The sequence below is a fragment of the Ovis canadensis genome, chromosome 23 (genome assembly GCF_042477335.2).
Source record: "Ovis canadensis isolate MfBH-ARS-UI-01 breed Bighorn chromosome 23, ARS-UI_OviCan_v2, whole genome shotgun sequence".
Taxonomy (NCBI): Eukaryota; Metazoa; Chordata; class Mammalia; order Artiodactyla; family Bovidae; genus Ovis; species Ovis canadensis.
This window is the reverse complement of record NC_091267.1, coordinates 18,673,961-18,693,592: the sequence shown is the minus strand read 5'-3', so window position 1 is coordinate 18,693,592 and position 19,632 is coordinate 18,673,961. Positions and strand designations below refer to the sequence as shown.

Below are 19,632 nucleotides of genomic sequence, written 5' to 3'. Positions count from 1 at the left end.
GGCCATGATCCACTGATCATAACTTTCTGTTGGATTTATAGCACCAGATGGCTTAATTATTCTCAACAGTTCTCAATCTCTGTCTGTCAGGGAGACCAGATGTAATTTCTACCTTCTGGTGAAATAGATTCAAAAGATTGAATACAAGAAATAAAGTATGAAATATAGACCAAGTGATTGAGGTAAGAAGTTAGTAGAAATGACTACGAACCCAGACAGAGGTACCCGAGTGCATCACCTTCCTCTTATATGGAAGTGAGTTTTCATGGATGGCATAGCTAGAGGCACTGGGAAGGCATTCTGATAGCAGGGAAGTTTGGACTATAAATATTTCAATCTTCATGCACACAGGGACACACTTACGTGTCTCTTTGCAGAAATAAAACGTACAGAATCTTATGTTTTCACCAGGGCCATTTGGTCTTACATTTATCTTTTGTTTCTTCTTGTTAGATCTTTGTTAAGTTAATATCTTGTAAACATGCCAAAGCACTAGGGGACCTATCCAGTCTCCTTAAGAAGGACTTCACATCATGCCTTGCTCATATCCTGCTTTAGCTCTGTCTTCTGAGGATTTGAGTCATCCTCGCATGCCAGTTCCCCAATAAATTCTTTACATGAGGAAAGCAGAAATATAACTGTACAAAGGGTTATGCAAATTTAATCTTCATGTGTTAAGACAATGGAAATTTCTTGCATCTGGTCTGTGCCATTTTAATACCTCCAAGGTTAGTCATGAGCGCTAGACTGCCATCAGTTGGCCAAATATCCAACTATGTACACCGAGGGAGGCAAGGTAGTGGCTGGGAGATCAACTGATGCTCAGCATTCAATGTCCATGCCAAACTCACATTCTCTGCTTCATGTGTGAAAAATGTAAATTACATGATTAACTTTAGTAAATATGTATTCCCATTTCCAAGGTCGCTCTCACACCCACCCCAGCCCGCCCCCTCACCATCAGTTTAACTGGATCTCCTTCAGGCTAGTTGTGAACACTATTTCCAACAAAGGCTAGCAGCTCTTGGCACACCCTGACTGTGCCTTTATTTTTCTGTCATTATCTCTAAGCACACTGGCCCCTAGGCAGCAATCTGAAAATATTTTGGAATGAAAAAGAAATATCTACACCCTGTTCCCAAAAGAATCCATCATTTTTAAAAAAGAAATATAATTGCTTTTTCCACTGACAGTTTACATTTCCAGAATAAAACTATGCTATGACATCTTGTCATGCTTGGCAACATGAAAAAAGACAGCATCACATTGTCATGACTTAATTTGTTGTTCAGTGATAAACTTCTCTCTGGAAGGATACTTTTATGATCTAGTAGTTATATGACTAGACCATATAGGACTATAGTGCCCAGCTCTTTGTGACTCCATGAACTATACAGTTCATGGAATCTCCAGGCCAGAATACTGGAGTGGGTAGCCATTCCTTTCTCCAGGGGATCTTCCTGACCCAGGGATCGAACCCAGGTCCCCCGCATTGCAGATAGATTCCTTACCAGTTGAGCCATCAGGGAAGTCCCAGTTATATAACTGTGGGAAAAAAAAGTGATTCAGAGATAAATATTAATTCTAATCCTAATTTTAAAACTGATAGGAATCTTCGAGATCCATGTAAAAATATGGCAAATGAGGACCTTTAGTAATAAGGAGAATTTGCCCAATTTTTTCAGTTGATTTAGTTCTACTTTAGACATTATTCTCGAGTCAGTTCTATAACAACAATGCACTAGAATCACAATAAATGCTCTTTATAATACAAAACCAATGAGATATGAGAATGCTCTGCATCCCACTGGACTTGAAATAGTAACAGATTGATACACGAGTGCTTAGTCACTCCGTCGTGTTTGACTATTTGCGACCCCATGAACCATAGCCCGCCAGACTCCTCTGTCCATGGGATTCTCCAGGCAAGAATACTGGTGTGGGTAGACATTCCCTTCTCCAAGGTATCTTCCCCACCCAGGTATTGAATCCAGATCTCCTGAATTGACAGGTGGATTCTTTACAGTCTGAGTCACCTGGGATGCTCAAGTGATTGATATAATTATTTTCAAATGAATGAGATAATACTTAGATAAAATACTCAAATCCTGCAAATATGCGAACATTCAACAACAAGGAATTTTTTTCCACCACCTAAAATGAATTTAGAAATCGACGTTCCTGAAGAATGTGAAGGAACAATATTCCACGTTAAGGCAGTGCTAGTCAGGTTGCAAGACTGGAGTGGCTCATTAATAAGTAGCTTCCATCCTGTTCCAATTGAGCCAGTGCAAAGCGGCATTCTGACCCTGGGGAGTCCTGCTGTAGGCATTAAGAAAAGGGAATGAAGATTTCTTTTCCAAATTAAGTTGTCAAGGAGCTCATTTACCCTACACAAAGAGTGTATGTGGGCGAGCTGATGAAGATGATGATTTATGACGCTATAGACACTGAAGTGATTCTGGTGATGGAAACCCACAGCAAAATCCACTTAGGAAGATAAAACAGAGCCCCTATTATCTGTAGGAGGTAAAACCACGTGGCTTCTGCCCTTACAAATTTCAAGTTACCCTACTGGGTTTGGGAATGGAAGGAAAGCTCATTTACTTAGAATTCATGTTCTGGTATAATGTTATTACACAGACATACACATATCATTTTTTCAAAAGATCACATTCATTGGGTTTAAAGGAATTTTGAGAAGACTATTTTTTTTCTTTCTTCCAGGGGGTACGTGAAGGCTGAATCTTACCAACCACATCAGGGACAGCTGTGTAACATATAGCCTGTTAAAATATCTAAATTGAGTGAATTGTAGCCCTCCATTGCAAAAGCAATAAACATATTTTCCGTGAAATCAATCTGTGAAAATTATGCTTTAAAAATCTAGGCAAATACATAAACAGATTTGACAGGTGACATGTGACCATCATCCGTTAATGTCTTCAGAGTGTTATCAAAAAAAAAAAAAGAATCAAAAATTGGAAAACCATAAAACCAAATTGGAAATTGTATTTTAACTCACTTCAGTGCTTGCTCCTTAAATGTCAAGAAAATTAATTTTAAGAATCTCATGAGAATTTATAGGCTCTGATCTTAAATTTTAGTGTGTGTAATATCCCATTTTAGTAGCAAAGTGCTAGCTTTAGATATAAAGTCCCAATGACAAGTAAACTCCTACATAAGCAAGGCAAAAGGACAAAAACTCATCATAGTTCTATGGTTAATCTAGTTTCACATTTTTTACAAGTGATTTCACAGAGTGCACAGTAAAGCCTTTAGAGTGATTCAGTGTAACTTGCTTCCAGGAGTTCCATAATTTATTTACACCACCTAAAATATAATGTAATAGAGCCTTTCATTCCAGTGCATCTATGCAGTAGATTGTTATATGCGTCCTACCCTGTAGAAATATAAACATTAACTATTTATTTACAGCAACATTATCTTATTGCAATATTTATTTCCTTATAAAAGACTGCAAAATTATGGGGTCACAAATTGAGAGAACACTCTTAGCTCTTTTGGTACACGAGGCATGCTGGAACAATCCATGTTTTTGTTTGGCTTGTATAAAGTGATTCATCAAATTTTCACTCACATATGTCTAGATTCCAGTAAAATGTAGCCAATGTATGTAGTTTATTTTATATCACTATACTAAATATCAGCTGTATACGTTCATGTATTTACAGGCAAACCATATACATATAATAGTTACTATATGTGTGAATTGATAGTGATTTCCTTGATAAGGTGATTTTCAAGGAAACATTACAAACAAAATAAGGATTCAAAGATTTGGTTTGCTTTGTGTATGTTTTCTAACTCTTCTGATGCATGAAATAATGAGATTTTGCTTAAAATATTTTTTTCCAAACAAGTAAATCTATGTAATCTCTACAGGATCCTATGAGCTTTCATGTCAATAGTCAATGTTTGTATCACTCTGGGCACCTACTGTAAGTACAACCTTTAAAAATGGAAATAATCTCATTATACATTAATATATATTACAAAAATCTAAGAATGCAACTAAAGCTAAGGAAGTACAGATATTAAACAGTTTCTCAGGCCCTAAAGTTGAATCTTCAGGATTCTATTTCAAATTAGAATTTAAGTTAAAAAATAGTATTGTCTTAAAAAACATTTACAGTTTAAGAGCATTAACATTTACCAACTAGAGTAACTTATTATTATAATGCTGTAATACTGGAACTTCATTTTTTACTGGTGTTAAAATGTTAATTGTATATTTGTATAAAATATTGACTACATATTTGAACAGAAAGTTTGACTTGAGTCACAAAAGATAAATGATGTAACTAAGAACTGAAATTAATATGAAAATAGATAGATTTTAATATGCTCCTATTGTCATCCTTTTAAAAAATCAAATTAAACTTCAATATAGTGTTGTAATTTTAAAAGGCTCTTGAGAATACGGAAATTTCTCATATTCAAGTGTCCTCCTGTTGAGTGTTCGTTTTATATATATTTTTCATAAATTGCACATTGGAAAATCTGACTTACCAGGAACACCCTCCCTCCAGTCTAACACCTCTTTCTATCATGGTCCCCTATGGTTGTGACATTTCTTTCCGATCCTCACATAACCTTGGGGGGAGGGGAGAGGGTGCAGAGGTGATGACTTCACTCTCCAGATGAGAAAACCAGCTCAGAGATGGGGTGGCTCAAATCAGGCTGCAAATATTATAGACATCCCTTTTTTCCAATTAAAGATACATTTCAAATTGTGATCTGACCTACACGTTTTTGTAGACTATACACAGGAACTTCATGTCCCTCAACAGTCCTCAGCCAAACAGAAACTTGGCAGGAGCAGCAGATGATCAACACCTTCAGAAACTCTAATGTCCTGGCTTCTTCCTAATGTACCTTTTGGCATCCATCTCAAAACAAAACAAACAAACAAAAAAAAAACACTAAAGCTTTCCTTCCTAATATAAAATCAACTCCTGAAATATACTTATTTTTAGATAGATCAATTTAATAACTTATTTATTAGGCAGTATACCCAAATGACAACCTATAATAAATTTATAACTATGAAGAAATGTCTATTACAAATTAGTGAGCAATAAAAATAACAACTCCTCGTATATATTTCAGTCTCTGACGTGCTGTAGCAGTGTGCTGTCTCCTACTGAGGGCTGTCTGCTCTTTGTTTAAAACTGAACAGAAGATTAGGAAATGAAGGAAAGAGGACTAAATAACTGAGGGCTAGAAAACAGAGGAAAATCTTTGCTACCATCCTGCTGTGTGTATTACTAGCACTAATAAACAATGCTCTAGTCAGAATTACATCTTCTATTCAAAGAGCCAAAAAACCCCAAATGCTTTTTGGTTGATGTTTTTTTGTTTTTTCCCCTTACACAATGTAACAGCATTTTTATTCAAATCAAATTCTGCATCCTGTTATATTCTTTCTTCAGTTATGGCTAGCCCAACTGTATTTTTTCATGTATAAAGTCCCCATTGCATTTCTTATTTGAAAATGAATCCCACCTTCATCCACATCTTACAAACAACTGATGCAATCTTCAAATGAGTTTCTTGTATATCTGTGCTCTGATTGAAATATTGGATTGGACCTTGTACTACACTGAAGATTAAATGTGATAGAAGCAGATTGATATCCATAACATCTTTTTAATGCTGTCTTTTTCACCTAATACTGTTAGATACTGAAAGTGTTAAGTCACTTTCTAACCCCATGGACTGCAGTCTGCCAGGCTCCTCCATCCATGAAATTCTCCAGGCAATACTACTGAAGTGGGTTGCCATTCCCTTCTCTAGGGGATCTTCCCAAGCCAGGGATCGACCCCTGGTCTCTCACACTGCAGGCGGATTCTTTAGCATCTGAGCCACCAAGGAAGCCCTTGTCACTTAATGCCTCCTCCTAAACCTTTCTGTATGAAAAATAGATATTTAAGGATGCACTATCCATCTGGACCCCAGCAAGATACACATAAGTTAGTGTGTGTTCTTCTGTGTATTTTCTAAAGTGTAAACAGTATGGGTTTGATTCCCCATGCTCCTGAACCTTGGCCTTTCCTTACACGCATTTTGAGAGTTGGGAGGTTGAGCTGGAGGGAGAGAGCAAGCCAGACATCAAACCCATTTATTCGGAATCTTAAATTATGACTTTTTATCATCAATATTTTGGTTACATTGTTACACAAAGGACAAATTAACATCCGGTTTGAGGTCTCTTCTTTGATTGCTTTGGGATCAGTGCCATTTCCTTGGCGAAGGAATCCTGCACCCGTCAACTCTCAGCTGTGTTTAAATAATATTGTTGTATCAGGTGCCAAACAACGAGAATTTGGGAAACTGCTTCTAGGGAGCCTCTGTCAATAACCTTCAACCACTGTGATTTTCGTGCGGCTTCCCCGCCAGGTGCTTGCGGAGAGTGTCCACACCCTCTGCCTGGGCAGATCAGAAGAGGATCCTGAGGGGCAAGAACTAGTTGGTCCCGTTGACTCTGAGGCACCTGACCGTGGTGTGCTCACCCAGACATGGATCCAAAGGGGCAAAAACACGCTGCCAGGAAGACCCAGTTGCGCTTGGCAAAGAGACCACGTGATTGGGAACGTGGTCATCACAGCTTCCGTTCTCATCTGACATGATTCAGGCCACCCGGCAACATCCGTCTCTTAAAAGTATTCCAAAACGTTAAAAAAAAAAAAAAATCCAGGTTGGTACTTCCAAAAGTGTCTCTGAGAGAGTCTCTTTTAAAGAATAAGCAGAAGTGTCCGTCTGTCATTTTCACTTTGCTCTACCTTCGGTTTGGTCTCATCCAAAATACAGTTATTTTTTTGTTTTGTGTTGTTTGGTCTCCTCCAGAAATCCAACACACATTTTTCTCTCCCCACTCCAGCACAAAAGATAAAAGCAGGGGTGAGGAGGAGGAGCTGTGTGTGTGAAGGAAAGTGAAGCTTCTTGGGGGGGATGGGGGAAAGAAAACCCACACACACACATACACAAACAATACAAAACAAAAGCTGCAGTCCAATCGTGCAAAATTTGCTTCTCCGGATAAAGCACTTCTTGATACAATGTCCCCTTCCCCCTCCCGAGGACTCCCATCCACCCGGGGTGGGGGAAATACAGCATGAAAGTGAAGCCATTCTTTTTCTTAAGGCTGAACAGACACACAGAGAACAAGTTTCAAGGGCTGTCATGTGGGCAGTGAGCGGCGGGGCTCTTGCTTTGAGCCCAGCCAGCAGCCTGCGATCCATCCCGGGGTCTGCGGCACCCCTCCCACGGGGCTAACAATACCACGTACAAACAACAGAGGAAAAGTCAATGGTCCCGACAATGAAATCCCGTATTGACTTTACAATCACAGGTACAAATTGCTCAGATCGATCATTTCATTTCTCCTTAAGACCGTGTCGTCTAAAACCCTTTAGGGGCCGGGTCGCCGAGGAATGGTCAATATTCAGAGAAAAGGCTGGAGGTTCTGAAGGAAGCCGCTCTTCTGTCACCACAGTCCGATGGAGGAGGATGGAAACAAGTTGTCCTGTTCCAGCAAGTTCGGGGGGTTAGGAAGGGTGGGTTCCTAGGTCCAGACAGCCGTGTCCCCACCGTCCAGGGGAGGCTCTGCGTTTATAGCGGGAAAACCAAGAAGCCCGAGAACGTGGAGTACTTCCAGCCCCCCATAAGGTTGCCCCTCTCCAGTTTGAGGTGGACTTTATCCTCTCTCTCCATCAGCAGCAGGACGCCGTTGCTGGCCGCTTCTCTGGTGACGTCCTGGTCTCCGGCGAACGCCGAGATCACCGGGTAGCCGTTCTGCATTAGACTGACCTACAAGGCAGAGGGCAGAGCTCAGCCGATCACAATGGACCCCACTCCCATCCGCTTCTTCTCGTCTCACCCACCCCCTAACCTGGTCACAGAGCCCCACGTCCAGGGGAGCTGACCTAGAGGACTGAACTGTTTCCCAGAACCCCGCCAGGCCCCCTCCCTGACCCTCCCCATCTCATAGAAGGTGTGACTATTCGTCCAAAGCCAGGAGGGTCCAGCTGTCCAAGTGACCCACCTGGATGGTCTGTCTATTGTACACTTTGACCACGTGGAAGCTGAAGCTATATATCCCTTTTCTCGGGGCTACAAATATACTGGAGGCGAGATCAAAATGGTTGCCAATATTTACTAAGACCTGGAAAAGAAGAAGGAATAGGACACACACATAGCAAGCCCCTCCTCAGTGTGTTTCTATCAGACTCAACAGACCACCCGCAGCCAGTCCCTTTAAGAGCTGCAGGACTTTCAGCAGCACGTGCTCAGGGACCCGGTACCCCTCACCCCCCAGGAAACAAGAAGCCCCCAATTAAACATCCTGCAGCAGGAACTGATTTCCTGATGGATGGTACTTCAGAAGGCTGTCTCTGGAGAGTGTAGTATATTTATGTGTTGACAACAATGGCTGCACATGGTGGCTGTTGTGGGGTGGGGAAGAAAGATAACACAAAAGACAGTTCGGTAGGTAGATGATCTGTAAACTGAGACTGTTCGAGGTTTGTGGGATTCTGGGGACCTGAATGAGAAGCTTGGACCAAAACAGAGCTCTGTCCTGAGTGGGAAGAGAAAGGATGGTGAAGTAAAAGGCCCATTACCTGAGTTAAATTCCATCAGATAAAGCTTGGGATGAGCTCTGTGTGCTTCTGGAGGGAAGGGATGGTGTGAGGTTTTGTCTCCCAGCCCCAGGCACCGCCCCTGGCAGCACACAGTAGGTAGGTGTTCAATAAACGCTGCTGGGTGAACAACCACAGTCCAAACACTGGCTGTGCCCATCTCCCCTCACTTTCTTCCATGTGAGGTGTCTAGTCCCTAAGCTGGGCTGTGACCTCATGCTCAGAAGCATCAGTAACCACCCAGAGAGGGGAGAGGAAGGCAGCCTGATACCCTCAGCTCAAATTCCACAAAGTGCAAGAACAATGACAAAGTGAGCCATGAGACATGAGATCACGTGACCCTCCAGATGCTATTTCTCCAATAAAAGATGGATGGGAGTGACTGGAGCAGAAGGTCCCCCTTTACGAACAGATTTCCCTGTCAGATGTTCAAGGTTCATCCTTGTCTGGACCCCACCCCTCCTCACCCACAAATGCACAACCCAGTTAAAATTATAAAATGGCCCCGCCTCGTGTTCTCAGTTTTTAAAACACAGAGGCCGCAACAACAGCAGAGCCCTAGATTAGAGACCCTGTCATCTGTTCAAAACACAAATTCTAACCATACCCTTGGCTGTTATTTCCTACACACTCATTACAGATGGATCACACGCGGCTCCCAGAGCCACGCCACTGGGAAGGCTGGGAGGGCTGGGGAAGGCGCCACATCAACTTCTTCAAGGAGCTCTGAACACACTTGAGCCCCTCCTTGACTGCAGGGCTCAGAGACACTCGGGCGCCGTTGTTAAAGATGGGGAGCTTCAAGATACAAGTCTCAAAGAACCAAGCCTCCTCCTCCAAGCCCTTGGTGCTGCTCCCAACTCAGTGACCTCAACTCTCTCACCTCCATGTCTAATTCAGGAAACTGGCAAATTCAAGGCCCTGCTGTAGAGGAACGAACACCCACCAGCCCCAGAAAAGCCGGTTTCAATTCCTCCCTAACTGGTGCATGACATCATCTCATCTGCCCTGTCATAGTTGGCTCATCTATAAAATGAAAATCCTACTACTGCTTATGCCATGTACATCACAGAGTTTTCTTAACACCCAAATGAAAGGACGATGTATTATAAAAACACTGGAAACTAATTCACTGTCTGCTTTCAGTTCAGTTCCGTCGCTTTTGGACATAATTAAAATAAATACATGCATGTCTCATAAAAAAAAAAAAAAAAACAGATTAAAGAGAGGCATCCCTTTGTACACACCTCTCCAAATTTCAAATACATAATCCTTAATAAGGATTAAAGCAAATGAAGACATAAAATGAGGTATTGGTCTGTGCATTTGGGTCCTCACCCAGGTCAGCAAGCTGGTTAACAGACAGAAAGGGACTCAAACAAGTGTGCTCAGTGAGGCCGGAACTCCAGGAGGGAGGAGTTGTGGCCAAATGAATGGGATGATTAGGCAAAGTTTGGAAACCTGTTTGTTCCTGAAAAACAACAGAAACCGAGGTAGGGAGAGAGGGGAAGGTGAGGACCTTTAATCCTGGGCAGCAGTGACCCAGAGGAGGGGCTGCCAAGACCTGATCACATCAGGGGCCCTTCTGTTTTGAAGGGACTGGGAGCTGGGTGGCTAAGGCAATTTCATTGCTCTTGGTTTCTTCTTTGTATAACCCCACCATATTTGATACTGACCTGCTGTGTTTACATGTTACGTTGTATATACTGCATTTGCCACAGATCGCATTTTATATAATCACACTATGTTTTGTTCTGTTTCTGTACAACCATGGCTGCTATTTCCCCACACTCTTCCCCACTTATTTCTCTTGAAGTTAAGCATCCTCTCTAGGATCCATTCCGAAATATACAGTAGGTACTTCTCTGAGCCTGGGCTGAGACCTTCGGAGAACCCCTCCTCCCCACCCGGGGGTTAGCGAGGAGAGTTTAAATGTACTCAGTCTCTAAGTGGCCAGCGAGGGGGACAGGAGCCCACCCCCCACAAGGACGGCCCCAACTCCACCGAAAACCGGTTTCTCTTTGGAAATGTCCATCAGCTCTCTTAGCTCAGCGGGACGCCCAGCTCCACAGGACTATCGGTCATCCGAGTGCCAACCGAGCTGATGAGTTATTGAGCAGCGACAGTGTGAAAAGGAGAGCTCACGGGAGAAGGGAGAAAGGCAGGGCAGAGGGGAGGGGAGAGCCTGGAGCTCCGAGTCTGGGAAGCCGGCCACCCAGCCACGCGCCCGGCGGGAGGCGAGGGCAGGTCCGCGCGCTGACCTGATCGAAGTAGATGGTCATGGTGCGGTTGCTCATCTCGGACGGCTCGTGGTTTGTGCTCCGCGTGGCGGAGAAGGCCACCTTGGCGCTGCCGGAGCGCACCGAGATGCCCAGCGAGGAGGTGACGGCGCCGTCCGCAGACGGGCTGGAGTCGCACACCACCAGGCACTTGCCCTCCAGCACGATGGGCTCCGTGTCGTTCTGCGCCCTCACCGGGCAGCCGGCGGGCAGCAGCAGCAGCAGCAGGGCCAGCGCCGCCCCCAGGCCCGAGCCGCAGCCGGCCGGCTCGCGCAGCGCCCCCCGGCGCCCGGGCATGGTCTGCGGCGGCCCCCGGGGGCCCCGGCCGGGCGCCGGCATCCGGGCTGCGGGCGCGCGGAGAGCAGGAGGGCGCGCGCGAATGCGCGGGGCCAGGGCGAGCCTCCTCTGGCCTCGGTCCCCCGCTCTGATGGTCAAGGCCAGGGTGGTCCTTAGAAGGAGAGCGCCAGCGGACCTGTCAGGGCAGAGAAGCCAAACCCCGAGACGGGGGGTGAAGCTGCGTTGGAAGGAGGTGCGGGGAGCAGTTCAGGCGGCGCTCGGGGCCCCTCCCGGAGGCAACCCTCTGGGCCCCTTGCACTGCTACCCCCTCCCCAACTTGCACAACAGGTCCCGAGAAAGGACGGGCGCCCCGGCCCGGGCAACCCTGGAGGCTCCCGGGGAGGGGCGCGCGCCGGGGGTGCGGTCGGGGACGGGGCTTGCCATGCCGCAGGGCCTCATCAATAATAAGGTCGGGGACCCTCAGGGACGCGCTCCGCGCCACCCCCGGCCCATTCAGCCCATGGCAGAGGGGGACTCAAGACGCAGGCAACGGAAAAATCCACTGAGCCTTAACCGCTCTATTTTCAGCAGCATTTTTTTTAAGCCACACCAAGAACCCTTTTTCTCTTCTCTGCTTTCCTTTCCATCCTCTATTTCTCCAACCTAGAGTTTTTTTGTTTTTGTTTTTTTAAGCAGTACATTTACACAAGGTCTTAGCCGTTTTCCACCCAAAGAACAAGTCCCCAGGAAGCTCCTTAGGGTGAATAATAAGATTAAGACAGGAGAAAAAAACAAAAAACAAAAACCCCAAAGACAGGGACATCCTAAAACCAAGCAACCGCTTCCCACGTCCCGGCTGTCGGCTGCGAGCCGCTCCGGAGAAGCCCCTCGCATCCCCCTCTCTGGCGCAGGACCGGAGGTTTCCGGCGGTGGGAACCCCAAGCTCGGCTTCTCTGCAGCTTTTGTTTCCGGACTCCAGGGGCTCCTCTCCCGGCCAGGAGGCAGCCCTTGCCGCTCCCTGCCAACTTACGCGCCTGTTCGCACTTTCCTTCGGGCCCCATCTTCCCCCACTAAACTAGGCAGATCATTTCAATATCCAGTTGAGAAACCAAAGAAAAAAAAAAAAAGCAAAGAAACCTCTCAGCTCGCCGCCCACAGCCGCCGAACAACTCCTCCGGCTGTCCAAACAATCTTTCTAAGAAGAGACAAGTTGTTTCTCCACGGGCAGCCTCCCTCCTCAGCCCCTGACCAGGACGGTTTCCAGCAGCTCTCCCGCTCTCCCCGCCCAGACGCAGACCCGCGACCGTCCTCGTGGAAACGGACGCACGGATGCGGTGAACGCGCGGATCGCGGAGGGCAGGTCGGGTCGGGTTACCTGGAACATCCATGACGAGCGAGCTCCGCTGTCCGCCAAGTTTTTCTGCTTGGAGAAGACGAGCCGGAGCTGGCGGGAGGAGACACCGAGCGCGACCCTGCTCCCCGCGCGCGGCCAATAACCGCCCCGCCCCGCCGCGCCGCGCCGCGCCGCGCCGCTTTCCCGCGCCGGCCGGCGCCCCACGCCGCGCCCCACCCCGGACCGGCCGGCGCCCTGCACCCGCTAGCCCCGCGCCGCGCCCCACCCCGCGACCGCCCCGCGGTCCGCACCGGTACCTTCCGCGTCCGCTCAGCCCGGCGCCAGCACCGGGTCTGCACCGCCCGGGTGCCCGCAGCTGCCTCTTTCCACCGATCCCCTCGGTCCCAGCCGCTTCTCCCGCCTCCACACATCCCCGCGCGCGCCGCCTCCTCCCGGCCTGGGCACCTGCGCCCGCACCCCGCCGACCACGCACCGCCAGGTCCCGCTCTCACCCAAACACCCAGCGCGCAATCTTCCCAGACGTCTCGCTTTCAATTAGGCAACCTCCAAAGCGCTGGCCGCTCCTCTTCTTTTTGATTGTTGCTCTTCTTTTCCAAATCCCCTCCAAGTCTTAATCCTGAATAGCGCAATCACTTTCATAATTAATGCGTAAAGCAGTTTTCTTTAATAAAAAAAGAAAAAGAAAAAATGAGGACTGGGATGAAGAGAAAGATCTTGGAATATCTTAGTGATGCAAAAGCTGTGGTTCTAGAAGCTCCAGTGTGGCAACTGCCAGGTCTGGGCAAGGATTAGAGGCGCCTCCGCCTGGGTTTCCGTGTCTGCTCCTCTGGACCTGTCGGCGCGCTCTGGCACCAGCGCTTCTTTATGAAAACCCCTGCTCTCAGCTCTAACGACCTGGGGAGACGCGCAGGGTTTCGGAGCTGCGCCCTGAGCGCGGGCGGGCAAGAAGCGCAAGCACGGACGCGGGGCGCCACCTATGGGCGCCGGGGCCTCCCTGCCGCGGGGTCGGGGACAGTGGGGACAAGGATGAGGTATGCGGAGCTCTTCCTGGACCCCCACAAAGCAGCCCGGGCCTCTGCAAAAATGTAGCGATAGGAATCGATTTCTCCGGTCATCCTGCAATGCCCAGCCCCTGAGAAGGTGGAGCCGCAACCTTGCTTCGGCAGATCATCTGTTCCAACAACTCTGCCAGGGTGATTTAAGCCGCAGTCAGATTATCGTCGCTTATCGTTGTCTTCATAACCTTTGCCAGGACTACTGGGCTGTGGAGCCCATGCCACCCTTAAACAGTATCTAAATGGACACTCTCTTTATAACCCGACCTCTAAAAATGTCGTTAAAAAAAAAAAAACCAACCTCCGTCCTCTGACTTGCTTCGTATGCCTTTGCTGATAGGCTGTTCAGGAATAAACTGTAAGTGGGCCAATGCAGTTCAGAACAGAATGGAAGTCTGTCTTATTCCTCCAGACTTCACGCCTAACCCTCTGTCGTTTGAAGAATTCAGCCAGGGTTCTGGTTCCAGCCCATAACGTGGGTCTTTGCAGGTAGCGGGTGTTCAAGGCCTCGGTTCCCATAGGCTCTGGCGGGGCTCCTCTTCCCTGATTAGAACTGCCGGGGTCTCATCCCTGAGCACTGGAGATAAAACTACTTCACATCAGTGCAGCCAAAATAGATGCGAAGGAAGCAAAGAGAAACCGAAATTGCATATTATTACCTGAGAAAAGATGTTTTGTATGGTAGTAAAATATGATGAAAAAAACTTCTGAGCCAACTGTTTTGTACTTAACATACAAAATAAAATAAAATAACCCCCAATGTATTCCCCTCCCAAGAATATTCTCTGAAAATGAAGTACTTTGCTTCAACAACAGGCTGGTCAGATGTACTGAACTTTGTTAAGAAACAATTTACAGAGCCCCCATATCGTGTAACGATTTAATGAGTTAAGCACAGTGGAAATTGTTAACTCTTATTCTCTTATGCTAATACTGCATCAATTTCACAATATCTTGTTGTCAAAGTAAGCACAACTCTAGCCTTCCCTCATAGAGAATATAGATTTGTGTGCAGACCTAAGTAGCAAAGGACTCTAGGTCTGTGAAAGAAATGTGAGCTTAGACTGATAATTAGACCAGTTTGGAGGTACTAATTAAGTAACAATGCCTCACACATCCATACATCTTTAAATAACAGCTCTATTAAGCAATTCTTAAATGTTAGGCTATAAGCATTTGGTTTGGCAAATGCAAATCTCTTTGAGGGGAGTAAAACCAAACCTCTTTGCTACATGGTAACAAAAATGCTTAAATTATATTTAAAAAATAAACCTCAGTCTATACAGTTGATTTGATTATGGAATTAGAGCAGTAAGTATCCTTCTATACTGGGAAAAAAAAAACCAAGTTGGGTTTAAATTTAAATTTGAGATTATTTTTATAAGCAAGTTAGTAATTGTGAAAAGTAGCAGATTGATCTACCAATGGAACATCAACATTATTTTTCACTTACTAAGTCATTGTTCTATCTATAAGGAGACATTTATATTATCTCTTTGTGATGGAATTTTAGCTCATAAACATGCTGAGAAAGACTTGAAGAATATAACTAAAATTTAAAAGTGAAAATGCTTTCTGGTTATCACAGGGATTACCTTTTTTCTTTCATTTCCATGCTACTAGTAACTATAGTTGTTACTATTACAACAGCAAACTCTCTACTTTCATACTGTCCCCATGGACAATAAAAATATCTGTTGTTGATTGAGCATCTGTTATGTGTTAGCACACTGCTTTCTTTAACTAGCATCTAGTTTAACACCCACAGTCACCCTGGAGTAGACAGATGGTCACATAGAGACCAAGAGGAAAGTATTCTATTGTTAAAACAGGGAAGTGGGGGAGACAAGGAAAATTCAAGAACCCTTCCTTTCATTTGTCCTCAGTATTTATCTATAACAAACCTTACATTTGTTTTCTTTGTGTAGAACCCTTCATTGAAAACCATCTTTAGCTTGTGATATCATCTTTTCTTGCTTATTTAACTTAATGGATAATATTTATGATTTTATCCTAGATAAATATGTGATCAATAGAATATACTATATATTTCATAATATTGAATGTGAAGCCATATACATACTTGATGCTAAAGCTGAAACTCCAATACTTTGGCCACCTCATGCAAAGAGTTGACTCATTGGGAAAGACTGATGCTGGGAGGGATTAGGGGTAGGAGGAGAAGGGGACAACAGAGGATGAGATGGCTGGATGGCATCACCAACTCGATGGACATGAGTTTGAGTGAACTCCGGGAGTTGGTGATGGACAGGGAGGCACGGCGTGCTGCAATTCATGGGGTCGCAAGGAGTCAGACACACCTGCGACTGAACTGAACTGAAACATAAATATGTATGCATTATTTTTATTTTAAATTTATAAAGAAATAATTGACAAATACAATTGTATGTATTTAAAGAGATGATTGCATATGCATATACATGAGGGACTGATAACCACGATGAAGATAATAGATCCATCACTTCCCATAGTTAACATAGATTCCTCTGTCATTTATGTGATGAGAAGGCTTAAGATCTATTTTCAGCAACTTTTAAGTATACAGTGCCATATTATTAACTAGAGTCACCATGCTATAATTTTATGCTCTAACCTTCTCATCTTATAACTGAAAATGTGTGCCCTTTGACCTATATCCCCTCATTCCCTCCTCCCCTCAGCCCCTGACAACTACCATTCTGTTCTGTCTCTATAAAATCAGTTTTGTTTTGTTGCCTTTTTTTTTTTTTTTAAGATTCCACATATATCGTATAGTTTTGTCTTTCTCTGTCTGACTTAATTTCCCTTTAGCATAAAGTCCTCCAGATTCATCCATTTTGTCTGTCACAAGGGGCAGTATTTCTTTCTTTTTATGGCTGGGTGATATTCCCTTGAGTATAAATACCTCATTTTCTTTATCCATTCATTGGTGGAAGGACACTTACGTTGTTTCCATGTGTTGGCTACTGTGAGTAACGCTGCATGAATGCGGGGTACTGAGAGAACCAGAAATGTAGCAGGATGCTGTGGTCCTCCCCCCACCTCAGTCCTCAGCCTGCCTTTTGTCTGTGGAAAAACTTCAGGCAAAACATAATCGGAGAAGTGAGAAAATGCAGAAATGAAGGAAAACAGTCAAAGGAGACCATATAATAATGGTTTCATCATTGAGCATAGTCGAGGACCTTTAATTCCTCTTCATGGGACATAGACTCTATTCTGAGCCACCTCCTGTGAGCTGACTTGTAGAGACTAAAACCCCCACCAGGTGGAAGATGTTAACAGCATGATGACCAGCCTGTAGCCATGACGTAAGCTACTGCAGTTCCAAGAACTGGCTTTAAAGATATGGGAACAAACTGGCCTTGGGGCGGAAGAATAACTGTACTTAAAGCAATCAAGATGATGCTGGCCAGACCACCACGTGACCAACTTCAGGATAACTGTCAGAGCTGACGGTGCTGTTGCGACATGTGGTTCCCTTCCTCCAGCTCTAAGAGCTCTAGCCCCGACTGTCAGTGGAGGGGGAGTTGGCCTTTGGGCAGGAGTCCACCCTACCCCCATCCTCCAGTTGCCAGCATCCAAAATAAAGCAAACTTTCCAACTTTCCTTTCCACCAGATTTGCCTCTTTATAGACTTTTGAGCGGCAAGGAGCTGAAGCCCACTTTCTGATACAATACTGGTTTCATTTTATTTGGATATACTCCTAGGCGTAGGAGTTCTGGATCATACGGCACTTTTATTTTTACTTACTTTAGTAAACATAGAATTTTCTAAAATTATTCATAAATGCATTTCCAGTGTGGTATAATGCTATTCTAGGACATTATTAAGATGTGGAAAATAATAATTCTAAATGTTACACACTCCTCAAGTTATACATGCTGAATTGTAAAGTATATATATAAATATATACTCGATGTTATGTGGGTACTTTAATGAATCAGCAACATAAGTAAGACTCTTTAAAACTTGGAACCAGTTCTAATTCAGTTCAACAGATAGACCTAGAAAAATTGGTGTATAAACAGTTGATTGGTAATTTTTGACTGGAATTACTAAATATTCATAGTGATCTCATCAAAATTGCTAAAAATATGTTGACAGAAATCCCAGATAGGCTGAACTCGAGTCAGCGAAAACAGTTTGCATTATGCAGTCATATTATACTCAACAACTTACCTCTGCCATTCAAAGAGCATACTGACCTGTTCCGAAGACAATATACTGGCTGTCTTTTTCTGACATACATTTCAACATTTAGCAAAGATTCTTATAAAATATAATGAGAGGAACATTTGGCCACAATGTGATACTATTTCTCCAATGTTACAAAGTGAATGTATTGCAATATAAAAAATAATTTTTATTCTAGAGTGCCTTTAAACTGAAAAAATAGTCTAGCTATCTATTTAGGGGTAATATTAGGGTTTTTGAGACTTCATGAAGAAAAGTTATTGAAAATATGCAAAATATCTTATTTTCCTTCATGCTCCTTGCTTCTTAGCAAGGCATATCTTAAAATCAGTAAACAAGGCAAATTAGTGACTTAATGGGCTTCTAATATTTGAGATATGGTAGCCCAGCAGATATAGAAACTATTGGTTGGAAAAAAGACAAACCATCTTGATTATTTTCAGCTGTGTCTCATTGTCTTATATAACCCTGATATCTAATTTCTTCTATTTTATGGTAGGAAATGTCTCTGTTGCTTTACCAAATTGGGTCAAGTGCTTAATGGGAGTCAATGTAATCCTATCAAAACTGAAGTCTTTATAAACAAGGACGCCTTTTGTCAACTCTTATTTCTCAATAAGATACATATTATTGCCAGATGAAACTTTCTTCTGCAAACTCTTGCTTAAAAGTTTCTATTCCTTTAGAAAGTAGCAAAGAATCACTAGCATGATTAGCTAAAGCACTTCCTGATTTTTTTAAAAAGGCTCTTTCTTATAGTGTAATTGTGTGGCTTTCCTTTTAGAATGAGCTACATGTGTGTTTTCAAGGCTCTTTGTAGTCAGAACATTTTGAGACATGTCATATAGTTTTACCTAGAAACTGATTTCAAAATAAGAACATGCCTGTGTAAGAAAAAGAAAAACTGATTGCTGTCTTGTACTTTCAGAGAATTTCTATAAGGTCATAAGTCAGTGCATCTTTCTCGCCAATGTCCCTCTATAAGAATAAGCTGGAGAAACATAGTGTAGCTGTTCAAATTAAGTCCCCCAATCCTGGAGCTAAGCACTTTAAAGAATATAAGTGTAGAAATATTTTGCTTTTCTGAAATATGTTTTATTTTCAAATTGTCATTTAAGGTAGAGGATATTTGTTCTTGGGCTTCCCAGGTAGCTCAGTTAAAGAATCCACCTGCTAATGCAGGAGAGATGGGTTCGATCCCTCGATCAGGAAGATCCCCTGGAGAAGGAAATGGCAACCCACTCCAGTGTTCTTGCCTGGAGAATCCCATGGACAGAGGAGCCTGGTGGGGCTACAGTTCATGAGGTCACCTAAGAGTCAGACTCGACTGATTGATTGACTGAGCAGGCATATTTGTTCTTACCAGAGAATACGATTGCATCCTCCAAAAACAACCGATCACAGGATATGGCAGAAATAAAAGGGTGAAAAGCTGGGGGGTTAGGGAAGAGCCATCTGGTAGGTTCTGTTGGAAGGAGCTGTGAGACCTGAATGTGTTGCTCCAGGGTCAGCAGACACCTTAGTGCCTCCTTGTCTCCATCTCCTGGCTGAGGACCGCTAACCTGCCTTCCATTCCTTAGTGACCTGAGATCAGGGGTCCTTCTCACGTGTACCTCCAGTGAACTGGATTGTGTACGGGAATGTTTTAGCCCAGCACAGAGGTAATGAAACTCAAACATGGTCTAGACCCAAATACAGCTTTGTACTCTTGCCTGGAAAATCCCATGGATGGAGGAGCCTGGTAGGCTGCAGTCCATGGGGTCGCAAAGAGTCAGACTCGACTGAGCGGCTTCACTTTCACTTTTCACTT

The 19,632-nt window shown here is 44.3% G+C and overlaps 1 protein-coding gene across 2 annotated transcripts; it reads right to left on the bottom strand.

The window, feature by feature from the left end:
- Positions 1-6,128: 6,128 nt before the first annotated feature.
- CBLN2 (cerebellin 2 precursor) lies at positions 6,129-13,460 on the bottom strand. Of its 2 annotated transcripts, XM_069568805.1 has the most exons (5): positions 13,064-13,460; positions 12,594-12,638; positions 10,925-11,414; positions 8,069-8,188; positions 6,129-7,833 (listed from the first exon to the last, which is right to left on the bottom strand). In XM_069568805.1, the coding sequence occupies exons 3-5, from the start codon at positions 11,279-11,281 to the stop codon at positions 7,636-7,638; spliced, it is 675 nt and encodes a 224-aa protein (XP_069424906.1). In that variant the 5' UTR covers positions 11,282-11,414; positions 12,594-12,638; positions 13,064-13,460; the 3' UTR covers positions 6,129-7,635. The 2 variants fall into 2 exon arrangements, with proteins under 2 accessions (XP_069424906.1, XP_069424905.1); XM_069568804.1 differs by lacking the exon at positions 13,064-13,460 and having other exon boundaries at positions 12,594-12,720.
- Between the last annotated feature and the right edge of the window lie 6,172 nt (positions 13,461-19,632).

Excerpts from the sequence above, each read along its gene's own strand:
- CBLN2 (XM_069568805.1), bottom strand. The coding sequence starts at position 11,281 with ATGCCGGCGCCCGGCCGGGGCCCCCGGGGGCCGCCGCAGACCATGCCC. Across the intron at positions 8,189-10,924 it reads TGACCATCTACTTCGATCAG|GTCTTAGTAAATATTGGCAA; the intron begins GTCAGCGCGCGG and ends CTTCTTTTCCAG. Across the intron at positions 7,834-8,068 it reads ACAATAGACAGACCATCCAG|GTCAGTCTAATGCAGAACGG; the intron begins GTGGGTCACTTG and ends TCTGCCTTGTAG.